At 36.0% G+C, this 21,241-nt stretch overlaps 1 protein-coding gene across 2 annotated transcripts; it reads right to left on the bottom strand.

Moving 5' to 3' along the window:
- Positions 1-50: 50 nt before the first annotated feature.
- LOC105384647 (BSD domain-containing protein 1-B) lies at positions 51-12,156 on the bottom strand. 2 transcript variants are annotated; one of them, XM_048628272.1, is made up of 10 exons: positions 11,976-12,156; positions 11,127-11,229; positions 9,300-9,416; positions 8,786-8,843; positions 8,476-8,573; positions 7,916-7,998; positions 7,435-7,557; positions 7,128-7,253; positions 2,101-2,198; positions 51-2,024 (listed from the first exon to the last, which is right to left on the bottom strand). In XM_048628272.1, exons 3-10 carry the CDS (start codon positions 9,396-9,398, stop codon positions 1,639-1,641), a joined length of 1,071 nt encoding a protein of 356 aa, XP_048484229.1. In that variant the 5' UTR covers positions 9,399-9,416; positions 11,127-11,229; positions 11,976-12,156; the 3' UTR covers positions 51-1,638. The 2 variants fall into 2 exon arrangements, with proteins under 2 accessions (XP_048484229.1, XP_048484228.1); XM_048628271.1 differs by having other exon boundaries at positions 11,980-12,156.
- Positions 12,157-21,241: the final 9,085 nt, after the last annotated feature.

Raw genomic sequence — 21,241 nt, 5'->3', positions numbered from 1 at the left:
CCCGGAGCGCCTACCTTGTTACTCTGTGGAAAGAAATGAAACAAGTTGAGTACAATTTTTAATAACTTTATTATTTTATATTAAACATAAGTTACACAAACATAACGAAACCTAATGTCAACATTGACTCTTCAGTCAATAGGAAAACTCTCGCTTCAACGGATTAGAACTAACGGGACAAATTAATCTACTGCCAACTTTACAGACACTTCTCAAATATAGTCACAGACAGCGACTGACTGAGTGAGCCACAAATCAACTTCTAGTAAGCCACGCGTAAGGGATGTTAATGTATACTATATTGCAATAATGTTTAAGCTGGACAGAAGAGTTACTTCTCGTAAGTTGAATGAACTGCCACTGGGCCTAGCATAATCACAAAACTTCAGTATGAAAAACAGTTGCTACATGACATAGAGTTGAAAAGTGGCTTACCCAATCAGGTAATTAATGCTACACTAAACGAGATGTGCCGTATTATAGTGGCAGAAGGTTGATAATTGAACATCGCGTTGCATTGCGTTAGCGTTTAAAAATATTGCACAGATAATGCGTATAGATGCCGAATATTATGTATTTATTCTTATAATCTTTCGCATATTTCTTGTCAATACTGAATTTTGCACATAATTATCATTCATGTTTTTGTACGTGTGTATATTTTGATATTTTATATGTAGTAAAATTCAATATCGATAACTTATATTTAAATTTCATTTAAACAACAGAGTTTCTAAATAATGTGGCATAATAAAATTTACACCAGAAAATGTATATGCTAAATAAAATATAATCTATTTTCTACTTAAAAGTAAATATGTCTATGGGCTTGTAGTATTTAGGTGTATAATCATAAAGATTTTATATACTTAATTATAAACAGTTTAATTAAATAATTTGAAAATAGATTTTAGACAAGGTAATTTTGTGCAGTGGGCGTAAAAAGAATTCTATAGGATTTGTTTCGATTAGATAAACTTCGATTAGATTAACTTATGTAGCAGAAGGTATTTAGGTAGGTCTTCGAAACAATGGATTTGTAAATATAAGGCAAGTAAATATAACTTACACTTTGTTTTGGAATGGAAAATGAAATTCTAGTAAAAATATCTTTGCATAGTCACAATAGTCAACTGTCTATACAAAGAGTACTTTGCATGTATTAGATTAGGAAAGTTTAGAAATATGTAGGTATGTATATTAAAGTACACATGAACACACAGGCCAAGGAAAGTAAGGTAAATGCAATTGGGAAAAATTAATATAAAATCTATCAAACCGAATACTCAAAAATATTACAATTAAAACGTGCACTTATTCTTATTTGTGATAATGATAAATGTAATTTAACATAATTATGCAAATATAGTAAGTATTTCTATCAACCCCAAAGCACTTCTGAACACCGTAGATCTTTTTCAATAACGAAATCATGATTATAAAACGAACAGCAATTCATAAGCTAAATTAGTAATTATAAAAACCTTTAGCAAACAATTCTCTACACTCCAGGCATTATTACAATTGACTGCAAGTCTTGTCCAAGGCTACGGATACCAACTATATATATTATTGTATATATAACTATTATATATCCTGTAATACTTTAGTCTATGGCCGGATCAGTGAGTAAAACCATCATGCTTTCTTCTCAATCTTTTCCACGTCCTCAATTTCGAATTCCTTCTCCCAACTCTCATCAGAATTCGCGCTAGCATCGTCCTTTTGAACATCCTTATCCCCGAAGTAATCCTCGACCAAATTGTTCCCGCAGTCATCGTTACTTTTCTTGCCGGCATTTTGTTTCTTCTTCTTATCTGTGGCCTTGTTGTTTTGCTTATCTCTGCTCTGTGATTTTGCGTTGCCAGACTTTGTGTTCGTGGTTTTGTTTTTCGAGTTGTTATTGGCTATGTCCTTTGTGCTTGTTTGTTTGGTTAGCTTTTTGCTGGCTATTTCCTTCTCGTATTCCTCTAGCAGTAGTATCTGTTGTTCCTCTGTGAGTTCGACGTCGTGTGCGAAGTCCTCTGGAAAGCGTCGGGGGTGGGTTAGTGCCTAGGCTAGGGTCTAAGTGGGAGCTAAGCTAGGTCTAGGTGTACGTACCATGTTCCCAGGCCACCGCGTTGTCGATCTCGGCTGTCAGCGGCTCCTCCAGTTCGGATGACTCCGTGTCCTCGGGGGATATTGTCATTTTGGGGCTTCTGAAAATGTATGTGAGGTTATAATCTCCATAATTATGTATAGATTACATTGTGTCTTTTACATAACCCACACACATGACCTTTCCTCAAGAAGTATTAAATAATACAGTACAGAACTTTAATTCAACATGTACCAAAATCGCTCCTCACTTCTCTGTTTTTGTCACACATTTGCATCTAAGAAACTAATCCGAGTGGTTTTTAGAAAAAAAAAACCTTACTTATTCGTTAAATAATGAGTGCAAACTCTTGATTGGTTTCTTGATTTTCTACTCTAGTACATCTATCTTCTATCTATCTATTTAAATAAAAATGAATTAATGATCGTCAGTCTGTTTAAAACTCGAGAGAAAACGGCTGAACCGATCTGGCAAATTTTGGTCTTGAAATATTCGTGGAGGTCCAAGTTGCTAGGGGTAGAGAAAGAGGCGGTATGAAGTTCGCCGGGACAGCTAGTTATACAGGGTGTTAACTTAATTGCGTTGGAGCGGGAAATGGTAGATACAGCTGATGATACTGAACACGATAAGACATTAAAAAACGTATTTTATTTGCTTTAAGCTGACCAACATAAAACAGTTTTATTTAGTACATTTTAAAATTTCATAGTCACCCTATTCAGGTTTAGGTACGTTTGACAGAATGACCATGAACTTGAAAGCCAAGATCAAGGCCAAACAATTCAAAGCCAAGGTCAATAAAAAAGTATGCGTGCATCTGCACCACACTCGTGGAGCCACATCGTCAAGGTACCTACCGAGATTTTGGGTACTTAAAGTACCCAATCCATTGTAGACATTTCATTTTACTCCATAAGTATCACTTTATTGATACACAATTATCTTTTATAAATACAGAACATTTTCATTTTATGCTTCATAACATAGGTCACACGTATTCACAGCACAGCACAACATAAAACGAAATGAGGAACAAGGCTTGGTAATCAAAAGATAGAATTGTAGGTACCTTTTCCCTTTTAGGTAATAATTGTAAAAAATGATTGTAAACAAGTAAACAACAATGACTGACTGACAGACTAGATCCACAGAGAAGGTAATGACTATCATAAATACTCGATGGTTATGATACGCAAGATTGTTATTATTCTACTGGTATTTAAATTGAGGCCATACTTATTATGAGAATTTCCGTACTATTCGTCATCAAAGACGTCTCAATCGCAAGTACACGACACAAATCGAGATGAGCGAGTGTAAGTAAACCAATTCGTCATTGAAGTAGACCCTGTTATCATCCTGTTATGCATTGTGGTCTTTTATCTTTAGCTGCATACAGACCGGCCAAACGAACGCCAACGAACGGGTTTTGTTGACCTTCGTTGCTCAATCTGCCCCTGTATTATGTATGATAAATGTCCATCGGTCGGCGTTCGTTGGGCCGGTCTGTACGCATCTTTAGGTAATAAAAGAAAAATAAAATGTGGTGAGTATCAAGGGTGAATACTAAACGCTTACCTTATTCTGAGTAAAAAGGTTTAATTATTGTTCTGAGCTCCTAGAAAGTCATAAATTATATTCTGTACGATCTATCCACAGGGGTATAATCGTGACAGTTCTGACATTGCGAAAAAGAGACGCTTAGCTACATTAAGCCACAGGGGTATAATCGTGACAGTTCTGACATTGCGAAAAAGAGACGCTTAGCTACATTAAGCGTAAGAAAGAAACGTTAAGCTGTAAATGTTTTTTGTCCTTTTTGCTGAGGCGCCTGTTTACGTCAGTTCTCTGTGCCAAACAATGAAACAAATGAAAAATCTGTGCCAAACAAAGGCTGACAGTTACAACAAAATTTTCTAAATGCTATTTATTTTTGATTTGCTAGTAATTTGTGGGTGTTTATTATGTTTATTAGACTATTATCATCACTTAACGAGTGTGTGACATGGGTGGATGGATTTTGTTCGGTTGTACAGAGCATATTGAACGAAAACACGATGGAATGATGGATGAGATATATTTTCACATGTAAGTAGATACTATCAAGTTTAACAAGCTTACATTCATCATAGTACTATCTATTGGCTCGATTTTAATATAAAACGATACTAATTTTAATACTGTAAGGTCTTTTAGTATCAGTTTTAAGTAAAAATTACGAGGTACCATATCATAACAAATCACATGGTGTTGCAAGTTATTGAAAATTTATTTTACCCACAAATATTATAGTATGCAAAGAAAATACTAGAAATTGTAACGGACTCGGGTTGGGTTTACAAATGGGGCGCACGAATTCGGTTTTTGTGAAGATTGTATTTTGTAGAAGTCATTCTCCTGTTTCAAATGAGGTGCCTCTCATTGTGAGGAAACGTTCGTTTCTTTTTTTTTCTTCCTTGTGTGATTTCTTTTGTATAATATAAAGTTTATTGTATTGATACGAAATACGTGTTTCCTTTAAAAAAAACCCCATCACATATTTGGCCCACGATTATAATGCTCATGCTCATCCATTTATCTCTTTCATAGGTTTCTGACAGAAAAAAAAATATCAAGAAAATGGATAGACATTACCGGTCGCACAAATTGGGAACCAAGGAAACATACAAAAATTGTGTTCGGCACATTTTGAAGAGGATTGTTTCGATTGGACGAAGACAATGAATTATACAATCCACTCAGTTTGTGTATATTAAATAATTATATTGAAATCAAATAAGTATGAGTAAAGTTTTTTTTCTTATATCGTCGGTTGACAGGAAAAACTCACTAAGGCTGATTTTTCAATATTCAGATAAATGTTATCTGGGTAATACAAACATTGAGAAACATTGAGACGCAACAGCATCAAAATTATTTCCCAGCAAAACTTTTGTCTGGCTATTGAAAAATTAGCCTTTAGTGTCTTTTTCCTATCAACCGACGATATACTCAAGTTTTGTTTTTGTTATTATGATAACTTGAATTTCCCCATATTTAGGTTTTATTTTTTTGTCGGCAACATCTATGGTTTGAGTGAGAAAGAGAATAGTGCACACGGCGATTGCGAATCTATTTGTAGTTGATCTGAGCATTAAGCGTAAGAAAGAAACGTTAAGCTGTAAATGTTTTTTGTCCTTTTTGCTGTGGCGCCTGTTTACGTCAGTTCTCTGTGCCAAACAATGAAACAAATGAAAAATCTGTGCCAAACAAAGGCTGACAGTTACAACAAAATTTTCTAAATGCTATTTATTTTTGATTTGCTAGTGATTTGTGGGTGTTTATTAAGTTTATTAGACTATTATCATCACTTAACGAGTGTGTGACATGGGTGTGTGGATTTTGTTCGGTTGTATAGAGCATATTGAACGAAAACACGATGGAATGATGGATGAGATATATTTTCACATGTAAGTAGATACTATCAAGTTTAACAAGCTTACATTCATCATAGTACTATCTATTGGGTCGATTTTAATATAAAACGATACTAATTTTAATACTGTAAGGTCTTTTAGTATCAGTTTTAAGTAAAAATTACGAGGTACCATATCATAACAAATCACATGGTGTTGCAAGTTATTGAAAATTTATTTTACCCACAAATATTATAGTATGCAAAGAAAATACTAGAAATTGTAACGGACTCGGGTTGGGTTTACAAATGGGGCGCACGAATTCGGTTTTTGTGAAGATTGTATTTTGTAGAAGTCATTCTCCTCTTTCAAATGAGGTGCCTCTCATTGTGAGGAAACGTTCGTTTCGTTTTTTTCTTCTATGTGTGATTTCTTCACACAATCATAACACAATCTAAGGCTATTATAATCTCACCTAGTAAGTAGATTAAGTCCTTGGATCTTGTAATTCAAAAATTACTTATTTTCTTGAAATAAACAGTTAATTTTTTTTTTTTTTTCTGTATATTATAAAGTTTATTGTATTGATACGAAATGCGTGTTTCCTTTAAAAAAAACCCCATCACATATTTGGCCCACGATTATAATGCTCATGCTCATCCATTTATCTCTGCTTCATAGGTTTCCGACCGAAAAAAAAATATCAAGAAAATGGATAGACATTACCGGTCGCACAAATTGGGAACCAAAGAAACATACAAAAATTATGTTCGGCACATTTTGAAGAGGATTGTTTCGATTGGACGAAGACAATGAATCATACAATCCACTCAGTTTGTGTATATTAAATAATTATATTGAAATCAAATAAGTATGAGTAAAGTTTTTTTTCTTATATCGTCGGTTGACAGGAAAAACTCACTAAGGCTGATTTTTCAATATTCAGATAAATGTTATCTGGGTAATACAAACATTGAGACGCAACAGCATCAAAATTATTTCCCAGCAAAACTTTTATCTGGCTATTGAAAAATTAGCCTTTAGTGTCTTTTTCCTATTAACCGACGATATACTCAAGTTTTGTTTTTGTTATTATGATAAGTTAAATTTCCCCATATTTAGGTTTTATTTTTTTGTCGGCAACATCTATGGTTTGAGTGAGAAAGAGAATAGTGCACACGGCGATTGCCAGTCTAGAGGTAGTAGGTCTATGGATCTATCAAACTTTATGACAATCAGCTGTTTAATTGTTGATTAGTATGTCATTAATCACCATGAATAATTTCAATTTTATTTAATAATTGTTATTACCTACTGTGTAATTAATTACAATCATAGTTACATCAAATAAATTATGAAAAGTGAAGTTGATAACAAATTTACAGTGTGTGTTCTTTTGCAATCGAATGTCTCATTGGTTATGTGTTTGTGTAGGGTGACCATGTTTTTGATTAAGGTAAAACTTTCCACTTTACTTTAGACTTTAAACATAAATATTCGAGATTCTGATGTTTTTTTTCTTAGAAACGTGCTTGGTTAGACTAATACTAACCACCATTTCCCGCTCAAACGCATTCTAGTTAACACCCTGTATATTAAGGCGGTATTAAGTTTCCTTGAATAAAAAAACTCACTCGTCAATAACGGGCGTCTCCGACTGCAGTGGGAGATGCGCCATGACGGGGTCAGAGCTGGGAGCGTCCCGCCGCCGCGCCGCCGCCGCCAGACGGTCTTGCAATAGTGCCACGCGGAATAGATACCTGTGGGATAGGGGATAAGGGTCAGTTTAGCTCGGGCTGGTGTTTTTAAGCCAACGAGTTTATTGAGCGTATCGGTGACTAACACTAGAGCTCATGTAGGGTTTAGTCATCGTGGTGATAGGATTCGCCAATCAGATTAGGTCTCCTTAAATACAATCACCCATGATTTTTGTATACTGACCTCTCCCAAAACTGTTCCTGTGTGCATGCATCAGGCACCAATTTCTCATACTGCGCCGCTAATGTCGGGCTCTGGGAGAGGCGGCGCGACGCTGAAGATGGACTGATCACGTCCGACTCCAGGCTGGAATAGAGGATGATACGGTTGTATTTATACCATAGAGAAAGATTGCGAAGGATATACGGTGTCCGGATAAAGTACTTAAAAACTATGTAAAATACTTTGATGCTTTCAAAAATTGTATGTAGAGATTAAAATCTCAAGGCTGTAATGCAACAACACTGGACTTAACTTAGATATCATTGAATACTACAACTATGAAATAGGCCAAGTGTTAGGCCCCAATGGTAGGTACATTGCGTCGCGATGTTCCAAAGGGACACTTCCTTTGGAACGACGCGATATTGTTTTATCACAGTTTCTTTGGGAAAACGCGATACAAAGCACCAATGGGGCCTCACCATTAAGGGGGCACACTCACCTGGACTTCCAGGCGTCGAACTCGGCGCTGTCGGCCGGCACGATGAACGTGGCGTCCACGCGCTGCAGGGCCTCCAGCTCTTTCTGAAAATCATAATTTAAAACAGGATAAAATCGTTAATTTTGACATCGAATGACGGGCTGATGATGATCATGACGGTTGGAGTGATACACCAATTTCAAACAGCTCAGCATTTTATAAAAATACCTATGCTTTGGGTTTCTCTGATTGACCAATTGATTGACTTTAAAATCTGCAATATGGAGACTTTAAAATCTGCAATATGATTGAATTTAAAATCTGCAATAAGGAGTTGCAGTGGGCCAGTAGTATCTGCCAATGCAGACGAATTCTCCAGTGGGTCACGAACACTCAAACAGATCTGGCTCTTCTTGGGAGAGTTTCATGTTCAGCATGTGATTACGGACTGATGAATATGACCAAAGTGGTCGCCGTCCGAGGTTCCAATACTTGTAATTTATTACGGACGCCTGAATTTTATAACAATTTTGGTAGCGCCATCTGCTTCTTTTGCTGTTTATGAATTGGTCTGTCCGTACCTTGTAAGTAGAGAGCATGGTGGTGTCCCCGGAGGACAGGATGACCTCGGTGTCGTCTTCATCGTCAGGCTCCGGGTTCAGTACTGTGCTCACTTGACCTGCAAAGGGATGATCAGTAGTTAGCTTATAGGTTTATCCTAACAGCATACCTAGCACGCAAGATGCGCACGCCAAGACACACAGCTTTCATTTAAAAATCACAATGAGAATAAAAATACAATTTTTATGTCATAAGAAATTATTAGTACCACAGATTTAATAAAAACACAATTAGGATAATAAATTACGTAAGAAACTATAGGAAACTTACCAATAAAGGTGCTAAAGCTTTTCTTCATGACATTGGCTGGAGACTCCGGTTCGTCCAGCTGAAAAACAAAAACAATTCATATATTTTCGGTCAAGCTATGTGAATCACAGTTTAGCAATAGTGTCGAAGCGATGCGATGGTAGCTCAGTCGGGTAAGAGCCCGCTTCTCACGCCAGAGATGAGGGTTCGAATCCCGGCCCTGACTTATACCAATGAGTTCTTTTAATTTAAGTACAATGTATACCATCGCTCTTACGGTGAAGGAAAACACCTGCACATCTAGATTTAGTACATCTACATATTATGTGAACCCACAAACCCGAAGTGGACCACCGTGGTGAGAAATGATCCAAGCTTAGGAAAGCAGTTCAGACCTTGGAGATACGCACAAATGTTCCACTCGAGAGAGACAGGTGCCGGTACTGACACCCCCACAGAGAATAGAATAGAATAGAATAGTGACCCAGCTCGTCCAGCTCCTTGCTACGATGATGATGATGATGATGAGGGGTACCTTGAGCGTCTTCCCGATGGCGCTGGACGTGGAGCTCAGCACGTGGGTCGCCTCGCTCCGCACCGCGCACCCCAACTCGTCTAAGTCCTTGCGCACCATCGTGTACACCTCTGCAGACTGTAATGATATTATAGACATGATTGCGAGTATAGTCCGACAGCGCTAGCTTTGCAACTTGTATACATACATTACATTACTTATGAAATACATATTTGAACTTACTCTGCCTTATAAAGGGTTAAGGGATAGCCCAAAATTAATTAACAATTTGTATAATGATGACGTAGCACATCAGTGTTAGCAATTACAAAGAATAAATGTTGTCCTAATAAACTTTTGTCTTGGATTTTATTTCTGTTGCAAAGTTAGCTTTCCGATTTTAGCTCCAGACAACCCAAAATTACAGAACTTTTGTGAAAAACTCTTGCTGTTACATGCAATAAACTACAAGTTTCTTCTGTCCTATGCACAACTAAGAGCACCCTTTTTATTTCTTTCTGAATTAAAAGGCAGTTAACTGTACCGCGCAGCAATTAAATGAGTATTTTTTTTAGGTAATGAGTGTCTTGCATGAAGGCTGTAGGAAGTTTATAATTTATAATCAAGAAACATCCTGAATTAGTTGAATTTATGTATGATTATGATTATTATGAACCGAAATATTAATTACAGAAGATCTAGGAACTATACTCTACATAGCCTTAATTGTAAGCTAAAGAGTTTTATATCAAGTCATTCTTTATCTGCCACAACAAATGATAAACCTATGATTTAAACAAACAAGATTTTGTGTTGATATTCTTCAGTTAGTAGTCTCTGTACAAGCATGTATCTGTATATTCTAGTGCCTTGTGAGACATGATTCATCTGAGCTTGTTTATACTACAGTACAATGACCTCTAGTGAGACGTAACTCTGTTGTTGAAATGCTATGCTTTTTGTTGGTCTCTTAGATATAAACATTTCAAGGTTTTTTTTAATTTAACATGAACCAATATATATATATTTGTACAGTTTTTGTTGTAACTGTAAGTAACTAAGTATAATAATTACAAAAGTGAAGTTAATCATGCACAAATAATGCAACTCTTTGTAATTGAATAAAAAAATGAAAATGTATTATGTATACATACATACAAATAATATATTTTATTTTTTATTTACAACTCCTATATCAGTCAGCTTGCTCCATCTCTCATCTCATATTTATAAATAAACAGATAAGGGAGCTAGCTTGGATGATAATAACATTAGTAGGTTAGTAATACATTTCCCAATCAGATAAACCCTGATATACTACAAGAAGAGCCCAGAATATATCTTCGTCATAAGTTATTAATGTAGATTTAGAAGGCACAAAATTTCATTATAATAATGTCAAACTATTTTTTTTTCAGTACCTACAGCACTAAAATTAAAATTTGTGCTTTCAGAATCAATATCATTGTTTCACAAATTAATACCTATGTCTGACTTGATCACTAAATGAGGTATAAAGAGTGCAAAATTTGTGCACATGTTAGTTCTGAAGGATTAATTTCCTTATTTGTAGCCTTTGTAGAATGGCATTTGCATAGTGCACAAGTGTTGCAAACACAATTCTGTCAATACTTCTCTGTTCGAATAAAGCACGCCCCAGACTCTCGACAAAACTAATGCTCTATTTGGCAGGTCTTAGTAGTAGCTTAGAAGGAGTTTCAGTAGTTTTATTAGTAAATAATGTTGTTGAGACCCAAGACAAAAGCTCTTGTAGAGAGTATGGTGCAGGCTAAATTAATAAACCCATTACATAGGCCTCAGTATCAGATAAGTTAGTACTGCAAATACCTTGGACTTTGCCGATGTGATCCAGGAGTCCCACCAGTTCCCGGTAGAAGGCTCTTCCTTCTTCGGACTGCTTGACGACTCACTTGGAGTGGCATCTGGTGTTCTAGAAGAACAAAAAAAAACATTACTCAACCATTATATTTTACAGACTTTCTAGATAAAAATCATGATCATATCAGCTATTTCATGTTCATGCTTGTTAAATCATAAGAACTTATACATGAATTGGTATACATCAAAACTTTGAACATGTATCATTTACTTATTTAGGTGATTATTGCATAATGAATCAATATGAAGTCAAGGATATATTGAAATATCACAGCTCAATATAGGTAATTAATTAAATCAGTTGGTAAAAACTGGAACAGGAATAAATTAAAGTTGGCTTTGAAACTAGGACAATGGGCAGGCATGTTTATAAGAATTATCCAAAACTTGGTTAAAAAATATTGGTATTGGCCTCATTTTAGTAGATGGTAGGTAGTAATTAATGCCATTATGCTACATATAAAACATATATAAATGTGATGTAATATTGCTGAAAGTTTGTAAACAAAGAATGTTTATTTTGTGTTAATACTTAAAATTATTCACAGTTAAAACCAGCACTAATTCTCAGGAAAATAACTTTTGCCAGCACCCAATAGGTGACCTCTGTTCTTATTAGATTGCAATAAGCTAAGTGTGGAAATAAGATCAAATAATACTTTTTAACTTTGAGAAGTCGGTGAATTATAAGAACTACGTAATTAAGCAGTTTTACCATTCGTAAAGTTTATTGATAAGCGATCATGGTCACAACAATAACACCATACACCATGCAAAATTCAATGCGGAAATACCAACTTACTTTTCAGCCATCGTGGAGATTAAACGCTGCTGGTGGAAGCAAGGGAGAACATGGGATTTCACACTTATAAAATATGGGTTTAACAAAGTTTAGAACACTTAAAATTTAGAAATTTATTTTCTTTGACATTAGGTTTTGTGTTCTGTATGCGTTGTTGACAATTTGATTGACTGGACATTCTGTGTTTCGTTTCCAGAAAAAACTGTTCCAAAAAAAACATTGGCTTTAGCCAGAATTTGCTGCTATTTTAGTAAATAGATTGTGTTATTTTAGTTTTATTCCGCTTTTTTATTGTAATATTATAAAAATACATAGATTTGATTGATTGTGATACATAATTCAGTGATTAAAAATGGTTATGTTATATATTTTTAGCGTAACTTGGAACGTTTTCAGCGAATGTTTCGTGTAAGTTGTGATAGATGGCAGCATTGAATACGTTCATGTGTTATTACTTTCAATTTTAGACACAAGATAGCGCTACTAGTGAAAATGAAATTATATTTATTGCGATTGCGGTTTATTTCAGCTGGTAGCGAGAATTTCAATGAATGGGAGTCACCTGAATAGATCCTGAATACTATATTCTATCGGTTATGTCTCTCTTATTATTGTCGCAAAAATAAATGCTTTTTCCTTCGATATTTGTGCACAGCGGTTTCGGCTTGCGGGTATGGGTGGCTGTACGACGTACGTGCACGTACCCTAGGCTATGACTCTGATGGATATTCTCCAAAAGAAACTCAACACTTTTTCAGGACTGAAAAAAATACTTACTTTAAATTCAGTTGGACCCAAATCTGACTCCATAATACTTGGTCAGTTTAGGATAAGTAGGTATTTAACATACCTAGACGATTAGACCCATCCCAAGGGCTATTGCTAGGTACTTTTAATCAACTATTCAAAATGAAAAAAACTCATATAAATAGTTGAGTGGAGTGGAGTTCAGGTACGATTTTGGAAGCTACATATACCTATACCTACATAATAATATTATAATCACATACTTACCTAATTATTTTTAAACAATTAATTGACTAATGGTAGGTAGGTACCAACATGATCTCCCTAAAAAGGTCAAAATACACGTTTAATTGTATTAATATCCCATACAAAATATTAATTTGCGCTCGTATGAACTCGTTATCTTTATTCCCATCTAGTATTTGGTCTCGTTAACATTCATAAAGGTCCCTATAATATCCAGAGTTTAAAGTTTATTTTCGCTCGATAATATTTTGTGCACGTTATTCAATAAAGTACTGGAGGTGGAAAGGTATGTTCGGGGTTCCTCATCATTGAATTTGAAACTATACTTAAAGTATAGTACAAACTTATGGTAGGTATTTTATGACGCTGGGATACATTCACTGTACGATTTTTATAAAAATACTTACATACTTACAGTATTATACGTCATATTTTCACACCCCCTGAGATTTTCCACCTTGAAAACCTTGTGCTGCTTGAAAAACTGTAAATTCTTCATATTCCAGTCATTCTTTCATCATAATTTGATGATCATCTTCAGGCAATACTTACCTAGTCATCCATTGCCGAAGATGTACCACGTCTTCACCTAAAAATTGTCTGAAACATGCAGATTAGGCCAGATTAGGTTTCGACTTTTAAGTTTTACCTAACTACCTAAACATCGCGTACTGTCTTATTTACTCCATAAGCAATTGACTCTAAAGTCCACTAATTCGCATCGTACGGATCGCACCAAACGGATTGTCATAAATGTATGGAGGAACGACGTCGGCAATGCTGAATACTGAAGCTATGCGTCAGTTGCGTACGATTATATCGATAGGTTTTCACTAACCTTAGCTGATATATGGAATATAGCTGTTCCCGCGAGCTTCGCTTCGCCTTAGAAAGTTTTCTCGTGGGAATTCCGGGATAAAAAGTAGCCTATGTTCTTTCCTAGGGTCTAGACCGTATGTATACCAAATTTCATTCAAATTCGTTCAGTAGTTTTGGCGTGAAAGAGTAACAGACAGGCTGACAGATAGCCAGACAGACACAGTTACTTTCGCGTTTATAATATTAGATAGGAAATTAGGATTTCTACAGAACCAAAACTGCAACCCAAAATATGGTCTTGTCCATCAATTTGCCTGGTTTGCACGGAAAGGCTTAGCGTAGGTTTTAACAGAGATGTAGCGGCGTCGATATTGCGCTGTGTTTGTTTAAGTTGTTGATGATTGAATACGTTCATGTGTTATTACTTTCAATTTTAGACACAAGATAGCGCTACTAGTGAAAATGAAATTATATTTATTGCGATTGCGGTTTATTTCAGCTGGTAGCGAGAATTTCAATGAATGGGAGTCACCTGAATAGATCCTGAATACTATATTCTATCGGTTATGTCTCTCTTATTATTGTCGCAAAAATAAATGCTTTTTCCTTCGATATTTGTGCACAGCGGTTTCGGCTTGCGGGTATGGGTGGCTGTACGACGTACGTGCACGTACCCTAGGCTATGACTCTGATGGATATTCTCCAAAAGAAACTCAACACTTTTTCAGGACTGAAAAAAATACTTACTTTAAATTCAGTTGGACCCAAATCTGACTCCATAATACTTGGTCAGTTTAGGATAAGTAGGTATTTAACATACCTAGACGATTAGACCCATCCCAAGGGCTATTGCTAGGTACTTTTAATCAACTATTCAAAATGAAAAAAACTCATATAAATAGTTGAGTGGAGTGGAGTTCAGGAGCAGTGTGAAGTTGGCAGCCTAAAGTTAGCAGCCTAAGTGTAGGCGACCAAATTAAGTAGGTTACGATTTGTACCACACATATTATTCAAAATTAAGGCTAATTTCATATTACTAATAAATACAAATGTATTAAATAATGAAAATTTAAAACATCAAATGACAAAACCGCAAAATAAAAAGCAAAATATTTTTTTTAAAATCTATTCTCCATAAGTGGATGACGTTTCAACCACGAAGGAGTCGGAAAGCCACGACCAGACCTAGTTTAAATCGAAGGCTGGTTAAGTAACACCACCTGAAAGAAGTTTCATCAACATTGAAAGAGGATTACAGGTGTCAGTAAGAAGAAGAATGCTGAAATCTGGGGAAAAAATACATATTTCCCAAAGTTTTTTAAAAATTTCAGCCGAAAATGCTGATAAGAACAATACGTCTGCTGGTTTATATGATCGGCAATGATGATAACTGAAAACTATTTTCAGGATTTTCAGCTCACATGAGTACCTCTTCAGTTATAGGTAAATAGGTATTTAGCGGCCTAAGTCGAAATAATACACTCATACCCTCAGATACCCTAGAAGCAGGTGGAAAGCCACGACCAGACCTAGTTTAAATCGAAGGTTGGTTAAGTACCAACAGCTGAAAGAAGTTTCATCAACATTGAAAGAGGATTACAGGTGTCAGTAAGAGGAAGAATGCTGAATTCTGGGGAAAAAATACATATTTCACAAAGTTTTTTAAAATTTTCAGCTGAAAACGCGCACAAAACCACAACGTCTGCTGGTTAATATGATCGGCACTGATAATTGCTAAAAACCATTTTCAGGATTTTCAGCTCACATGAGTACCTTTCCAGTTATAGGTAAATAGGTATTTAGCAGCCTAAGTCGAAATATTACACTCATACCCTCAGATACCCAAGAAGCAGGTGGAAAGCCACGACCAGACCTAGTTTAAATCGAAGGTTGGTTATGTACCAACAGCTGAAAGAAGTTTCATTAACATTGAAAGAGGATTACAGGTGCCTATAAGAAGAAGAATGCTGAATTCTGGGGAAAAATTACACATTTCCCAAAATTTATTGAGATTTTAGGTGGAAATCCTCATGAATCCCCTAGAAGCAGGTGGAAAGCCACGACTAGACCAAGTTTAAATCGAAGGTTGGTTAATAACCAACAGCTGAAAGAAGTTTCATCAACATTGAAAGAGGATTACAGGTTCCTGTAAGATGATGAATGCTGAATTCCGGGAAAAAAATACACATTTAATAAAGTTTATTGATATTTTAGATGGAAACCCTCATGGATCCCCTAGAAGTAGTTGGAAAGCCACGACCAGACCTAGTTTAAATCAAAGGCTGGTTAAGTACCAACAGCTGAAAGAAGTTTCATCAACATTGAAAGAGGATTACAGGTGTCAGTAAGAAGAAGAATGCTGAAATCTGGGGAAAAAATACATATTTCAGAAAGTTTTTTAAAATTTTTAGCTGAAAATGCTGATAAGACCACAACGTCTGCTAGTTTTTATGATCGGCACTGATGATTGCTGAAAACCATTTTCAGGATTTTCAGCTCACATGAGTACCTCTTCAGTTATAGGTAAATAGGTATTTAGCGGCCTAAGTCGAAATATTACTTTTATACCCTCAGATACCCAAGAAGCAGGTGGAAAGCCACGACCAGACCTAGTTTCAATCGAAGGTTGGTTATGTACAAACAGCTGAAAGAAGTTTCATTAACATTGAAAGAGGATTACAGGTGCCTGTAAGAAGAAGAAAGCTGAATTCTGGGGAAAAAATAGACATTTCCCAAAGTTTATTGAGATTTTAGGTGGAAATCCTCATCAATCCCCTAGAAGCAGGTGGAAAGCCACGACTAGACCTAGTTAAAATCGAAGGTTGGTTAATAACCAACAGCTGAAAGAAGTTTCATCAACATTGAAAGAGGATTACAGGTTCCTGTAAGAAGATGAATGCTGAATTCCGGGAAAAAAATACATATTTAATAAAGTTTTTGACATTTTAGATGGAAACCCTCATGGATCCCCTAGAAGTAGTTGGAAAGCCACGACCAGACCTAGTTTAAATCAAAGGCTGGTTAAGTACCAACAGCTGAAAGGAGTTTCATCAACATTGAAAGGGGATTACAGGTGTCAGTAAGAAGAAGAATGCTGAAATCTGGGGAAAAAATACATATTTCAGAAAGTTTTTTAAAATTTTCAGCTGAAAATGCTGATAAGACCACAACGTCTGCTAGTTTTTATGATCGACACTGATGATTGCTGAAAACCATTTTCAGGATTTTCAGCTCACATGAGTACCTCTTCAGTTATAGGTAAATAGGTATTTAGCGGCCTAAGTCGAAATATTACTTTTATACCCTCAGATACCCAAGAAGCAAGTGGAAAGCCACGACCAGACCTAGTCTCAATCGAAAGTTGGTTATGTACAAACAGCTGAAAGAAGTTTCATCAACATTGAAAGAGGATTACAGGTGTCAGTAAGTGGAAGAATGCTGAATTCTGGGGAAAAAATACATATTTCACAAAGTTTTTTAAAATTTTCAGCTGAAAATGCAAATAAAACCAATACGTCTGCTGGTTTATATGATCGGCAATGATGATCACTGAAAACCATTTTCAGGATTTTCAGCTCACATGAGTACCTCTTCAGTTATAGGTAAATAGGTATTTAGCGGCCTAAGTCGAAATATTACACTCATACCCTCAGATACCCAAGAAGCAGGTGGAAAGCCACGACCAGACCTAATTTAAATCGAAGGTTGGTTATGTACCAACAGCTGAAAGAAGTTTCATTAACATTGAAAGAGGATTACAGGTGCCTGTAAGAAGAAGAATGCTGAATTCTGGGGAAAAATTACACATTTCCCAAAGTTTATTGAGATTTTAGGTGGAAATCCTCATGAATCCCCTAGAAGCAGGTGGAAAGCCACGACTAGACCTAGTTTAAATCGAAGGTTGGTTAATAACCAACAGCTGAAAGAAGTTTCATCAACATTGAAAGAGGATTACAGGTTCCTGTAAGATGATGAATGCTGAATTCCGGGAAAAAAAATACACATTTAATAAAGTTTATTGATATTTTAGATGGAAACCCTCATGGATCCCCTAGAAGTAGTTGGAAAGCCACGACCAGACCTAGTTTAAATCAAAGGCTGGTTAAGTACCAACAGCTGAAAGAAGTTTCATCAACATTGAAAGAGGATTACAGGTGTCAGTAAGAAGAAGAATGCTGAAATCTGGGGAAAAAATACATATTTCAGAAAGTTTTTTAAAATTTTTAGCTGAAAATGCTGATAAGACCACAACGTCTGCTAGTTTTTATGATCGGCACTGATGATTGCTGAAAACCATTTTCAGGATTTTCAGCTCACATGAGTACCTCTTCAGTTATAGGTAAATAGGTATTTAGCGGCCTAAGTCGAAATATTACTTTTATACCCTCAGATACCCAAGAAGCAGGTGGAAAGCCACGACCAGACCTAGTCTCAATCGAAGGTTGGTTATGTACAAACAGCTGAAAGAAGTTTCATTAACATTGAAAGAGGATTACAGGTGCCTGTAAGAAGAAGAAAGCTGAATTCTGGGGAAAAAATAGACATATCCCAAAGTTTATTGAGATTTTAGGTGGAAATCCTCATCAATCCCCTAGAAGCAGGTGGAAAGCCACGACTAGACCTAGTTAAAATCGAAGGTTGGTTAATAACCAACAGCTGAAAGAAGTTTCATTAACATTGAAAGAGGATTACAGGTTCCTGTAAGAAGATGAATGCTGAATTCCGGGAAAAAAATACATATTTAATAAAGTTTTTGACATTTTAGATGGAAACCCTCATGGATCCCCTAGAAGTAGTTGGAAAGCCACGACCAGACATAGTTTAAATCAAAGGCTGGTTAAGTACCAACAGCTGAAAGAAGTTTCATCAACATTGAAAGAGGATTACAGGTGTCAGTAAGAAGAAGAATGCTGAAATCTGGGGAAAAAATACATATTTCAGAAAGTTTTTTAAAATTTTTAGCTGAAAATGCTGATAAGACCACAACGTCTGCTAGTTTTTATGATCGGCACTGATGATTGCTGAAAACCATTTTCAGGATTTTCAGCTCACATGAGTACCTCTTCAGTTATAGGTAAATAGGTATTTAGCGGCCTAAGTCGAAATATTACTTTTATACCCTCAGATACCCAAGAAGCAGGTGGAAAGCCACGACCAGACCTAGTCTCAATCGAAGGTTGGTTATGTACAAACAGCTGAAAGAAGTTTCATTAACATTGAAAGAGGATTACAGGTGCCTGTAAGAAGAAGAAAGCTGAATTCTGGGGAAAAAATAGACATTTCCCAAAGTTTATTGAGATTTTAGGTGGAAATCCTCATCAATCCCCTAGAAGCAGGTGGAAAGCCACGACTAGACCTAGTTAAAATCGAAGGTTGGTTAATAACCAACAGCTGAAAGAAGTTTCATCAACATTGAAAGAGGATTACAGGTTCCTGTAAGAAGATGAATGCTGAATTCCGGGAAAAAAATACATATTTAATAAAGTTTTTGACATTTTAGATGGAAACCCTCATGGATCCCCTAGAAGTAGTTGGAAAACCACGACCAGACCTAGTTTAAATCAAAGGCTGGTTAAGTACCAACAGCTGAAAGGAGTTTCATCAACATTGAAAGGGGATTACAGGTGTCAGTAAGAAGAAGAATGCTGAAATCTGGGGAAAAAATACATATTTCAGAAAGTTTTTTAAAATTTTCAGCTGAAAATGCTGATAAGACCACAACGTCTGCTAGTTTTTATGATCGACACTGATGATTGCTGAAAACCATTTTCAGGATTTTCAGCTCACATGAGTACCTCTTCAGTTATAGGTAAATAGGTATTTAGCGGCCTAAGTCGAAATATTACACTCATACCCTCAGATACCCAAGAAGCAAGTGGAAAGCCACGACCAGACCTAGTCTCAATCGAAAGTTGGTTATGTACAAACAGCTGAAAGAAGTTTCATCAACATTGAAAGAGGATTACAGGTGTCAGTAAGTGGAAGAATGCTGAATTCTGGGGAAAAAATACATATTTCACAAAGTTTTTTAAAATTTTCAGCTGAAAATGCAAATAAAACCAATACGTCTGCTGGTTTATATGATCGGCAATGATGATCACTGAAAACCATTTTCAGGATTTTCAGCTCACATGAGTACCTCTTCAGTTATAGGTAAATAGGTATTTAGCGGCCTAAGTCGAAATATTACACTCATACCCTCAGATACCCAAGAAGCAGGTGGAAAGCCACGACCAGACCTAATTTAAATCGAAGGTTGGTTATGTACCAACAGCTGAAAGAAGTTTCATTAACATTGAAAGAGGATTACAGGTGCCTGTAAGAAGAAGAATGCTGAATTCTGGGGAAAAATTACACATTTCCCAAAGTTTATTGAGATTTTAGGTGGAAATCCTCATGAATCCCCTAGAAGCAGGTGGAAAGCCACGACTAGACCTAGTTTAAATCGAAGGTTGGTTAATAACCAACAGCTGAAAGAAGTTTCATCAACATTGAAAGAGGATTACAGGTTCCTGTAAGATGATGAATGCTGAATTCCGGGAAAAAAAATACACATTTAATAAAGTTTATTGATATTTTAGATGGAAACCCTCATGGATCCCCTAGAAGTAGTTGGAAAGCCACGACCAGACCTAGTTTAAATCAAAGGCTGGTTAAGTACCAACAGCTGAAAGAAGTTTCATCAACATTGAAAGAGGATTACAGGTGTCAGTAAGTGGAAGAATGCTGAATTCTGGGGAAAAAATACATATTTCACAAAGTTTTTTAAAATTTTCAGCTGAAAATGCAAATAAAACCAATACGTCTGCTGGTTTATATGATCGGCAATGATGATCTCTGAAAATCATTTTCAGGATTTTCAGCTCACATGAGTACCTCTTCAGTTATAGGTAAATAGGTATTTAGCGGCCTAAGTCGAAATATTACACTCATACCCTCAGATACCCAAGAAGCAGGTGGAAAGCCACGACCAGACCTAATTTAAATCGAAGGTTGGTTATGTACCAACAGCTGAAAGAAGTTTCATTAACATTGAAAGAGGATTACAGGTGCCTGTAAGAAGAAGAATGCTGAATTCTGGGGAAAAATTACACATTTCCCAAAGTTTATTGAGATTTTAGGTGGAAATCCTCATGAATCCCCTAGAAGCAGGTGGAAAGCCACGACTAGACCTAGTTTAAATCGAAGGTTGGTTAATAACCAACAGCTGAAAGAAGTTTCATCAACATTGAAAGAGGATTACAGGTTCCTGTAAGATGATGAATGCTGAATTCCGGGAAAAAAAATACACATTTAATAAAGTTTATTGATATTTTAGATGGAAACCCTCATGGATCCCCTAGAAGTAGTTGGAAAGCCACGACCAGACCTAATTTAAATCAAAGGTTGGTTAAGTACCAACAGCTGAAAGAAGTTTCATCAACATTGAAAGAGGATTACAGGTGTCAGT

Source organism: Plutella xylostella, chromosome 20, assembly GCF_932276165.1.
Source record: "Plutella xylostella chromosome 20, ilPluXylo3.1, whole genome shotgun sequence".
Taxonomy (NCBI): Eukaryota; Metazoa; Arthropoda; class Insecta; order Lepidoptera; family Plutellidae; genus Plutella; species Plutella xylostella.
Note: the sequence above shows the minus strand (reverse complement) of the source record. Positions and strands in the feature narration are given on the sequence as shown.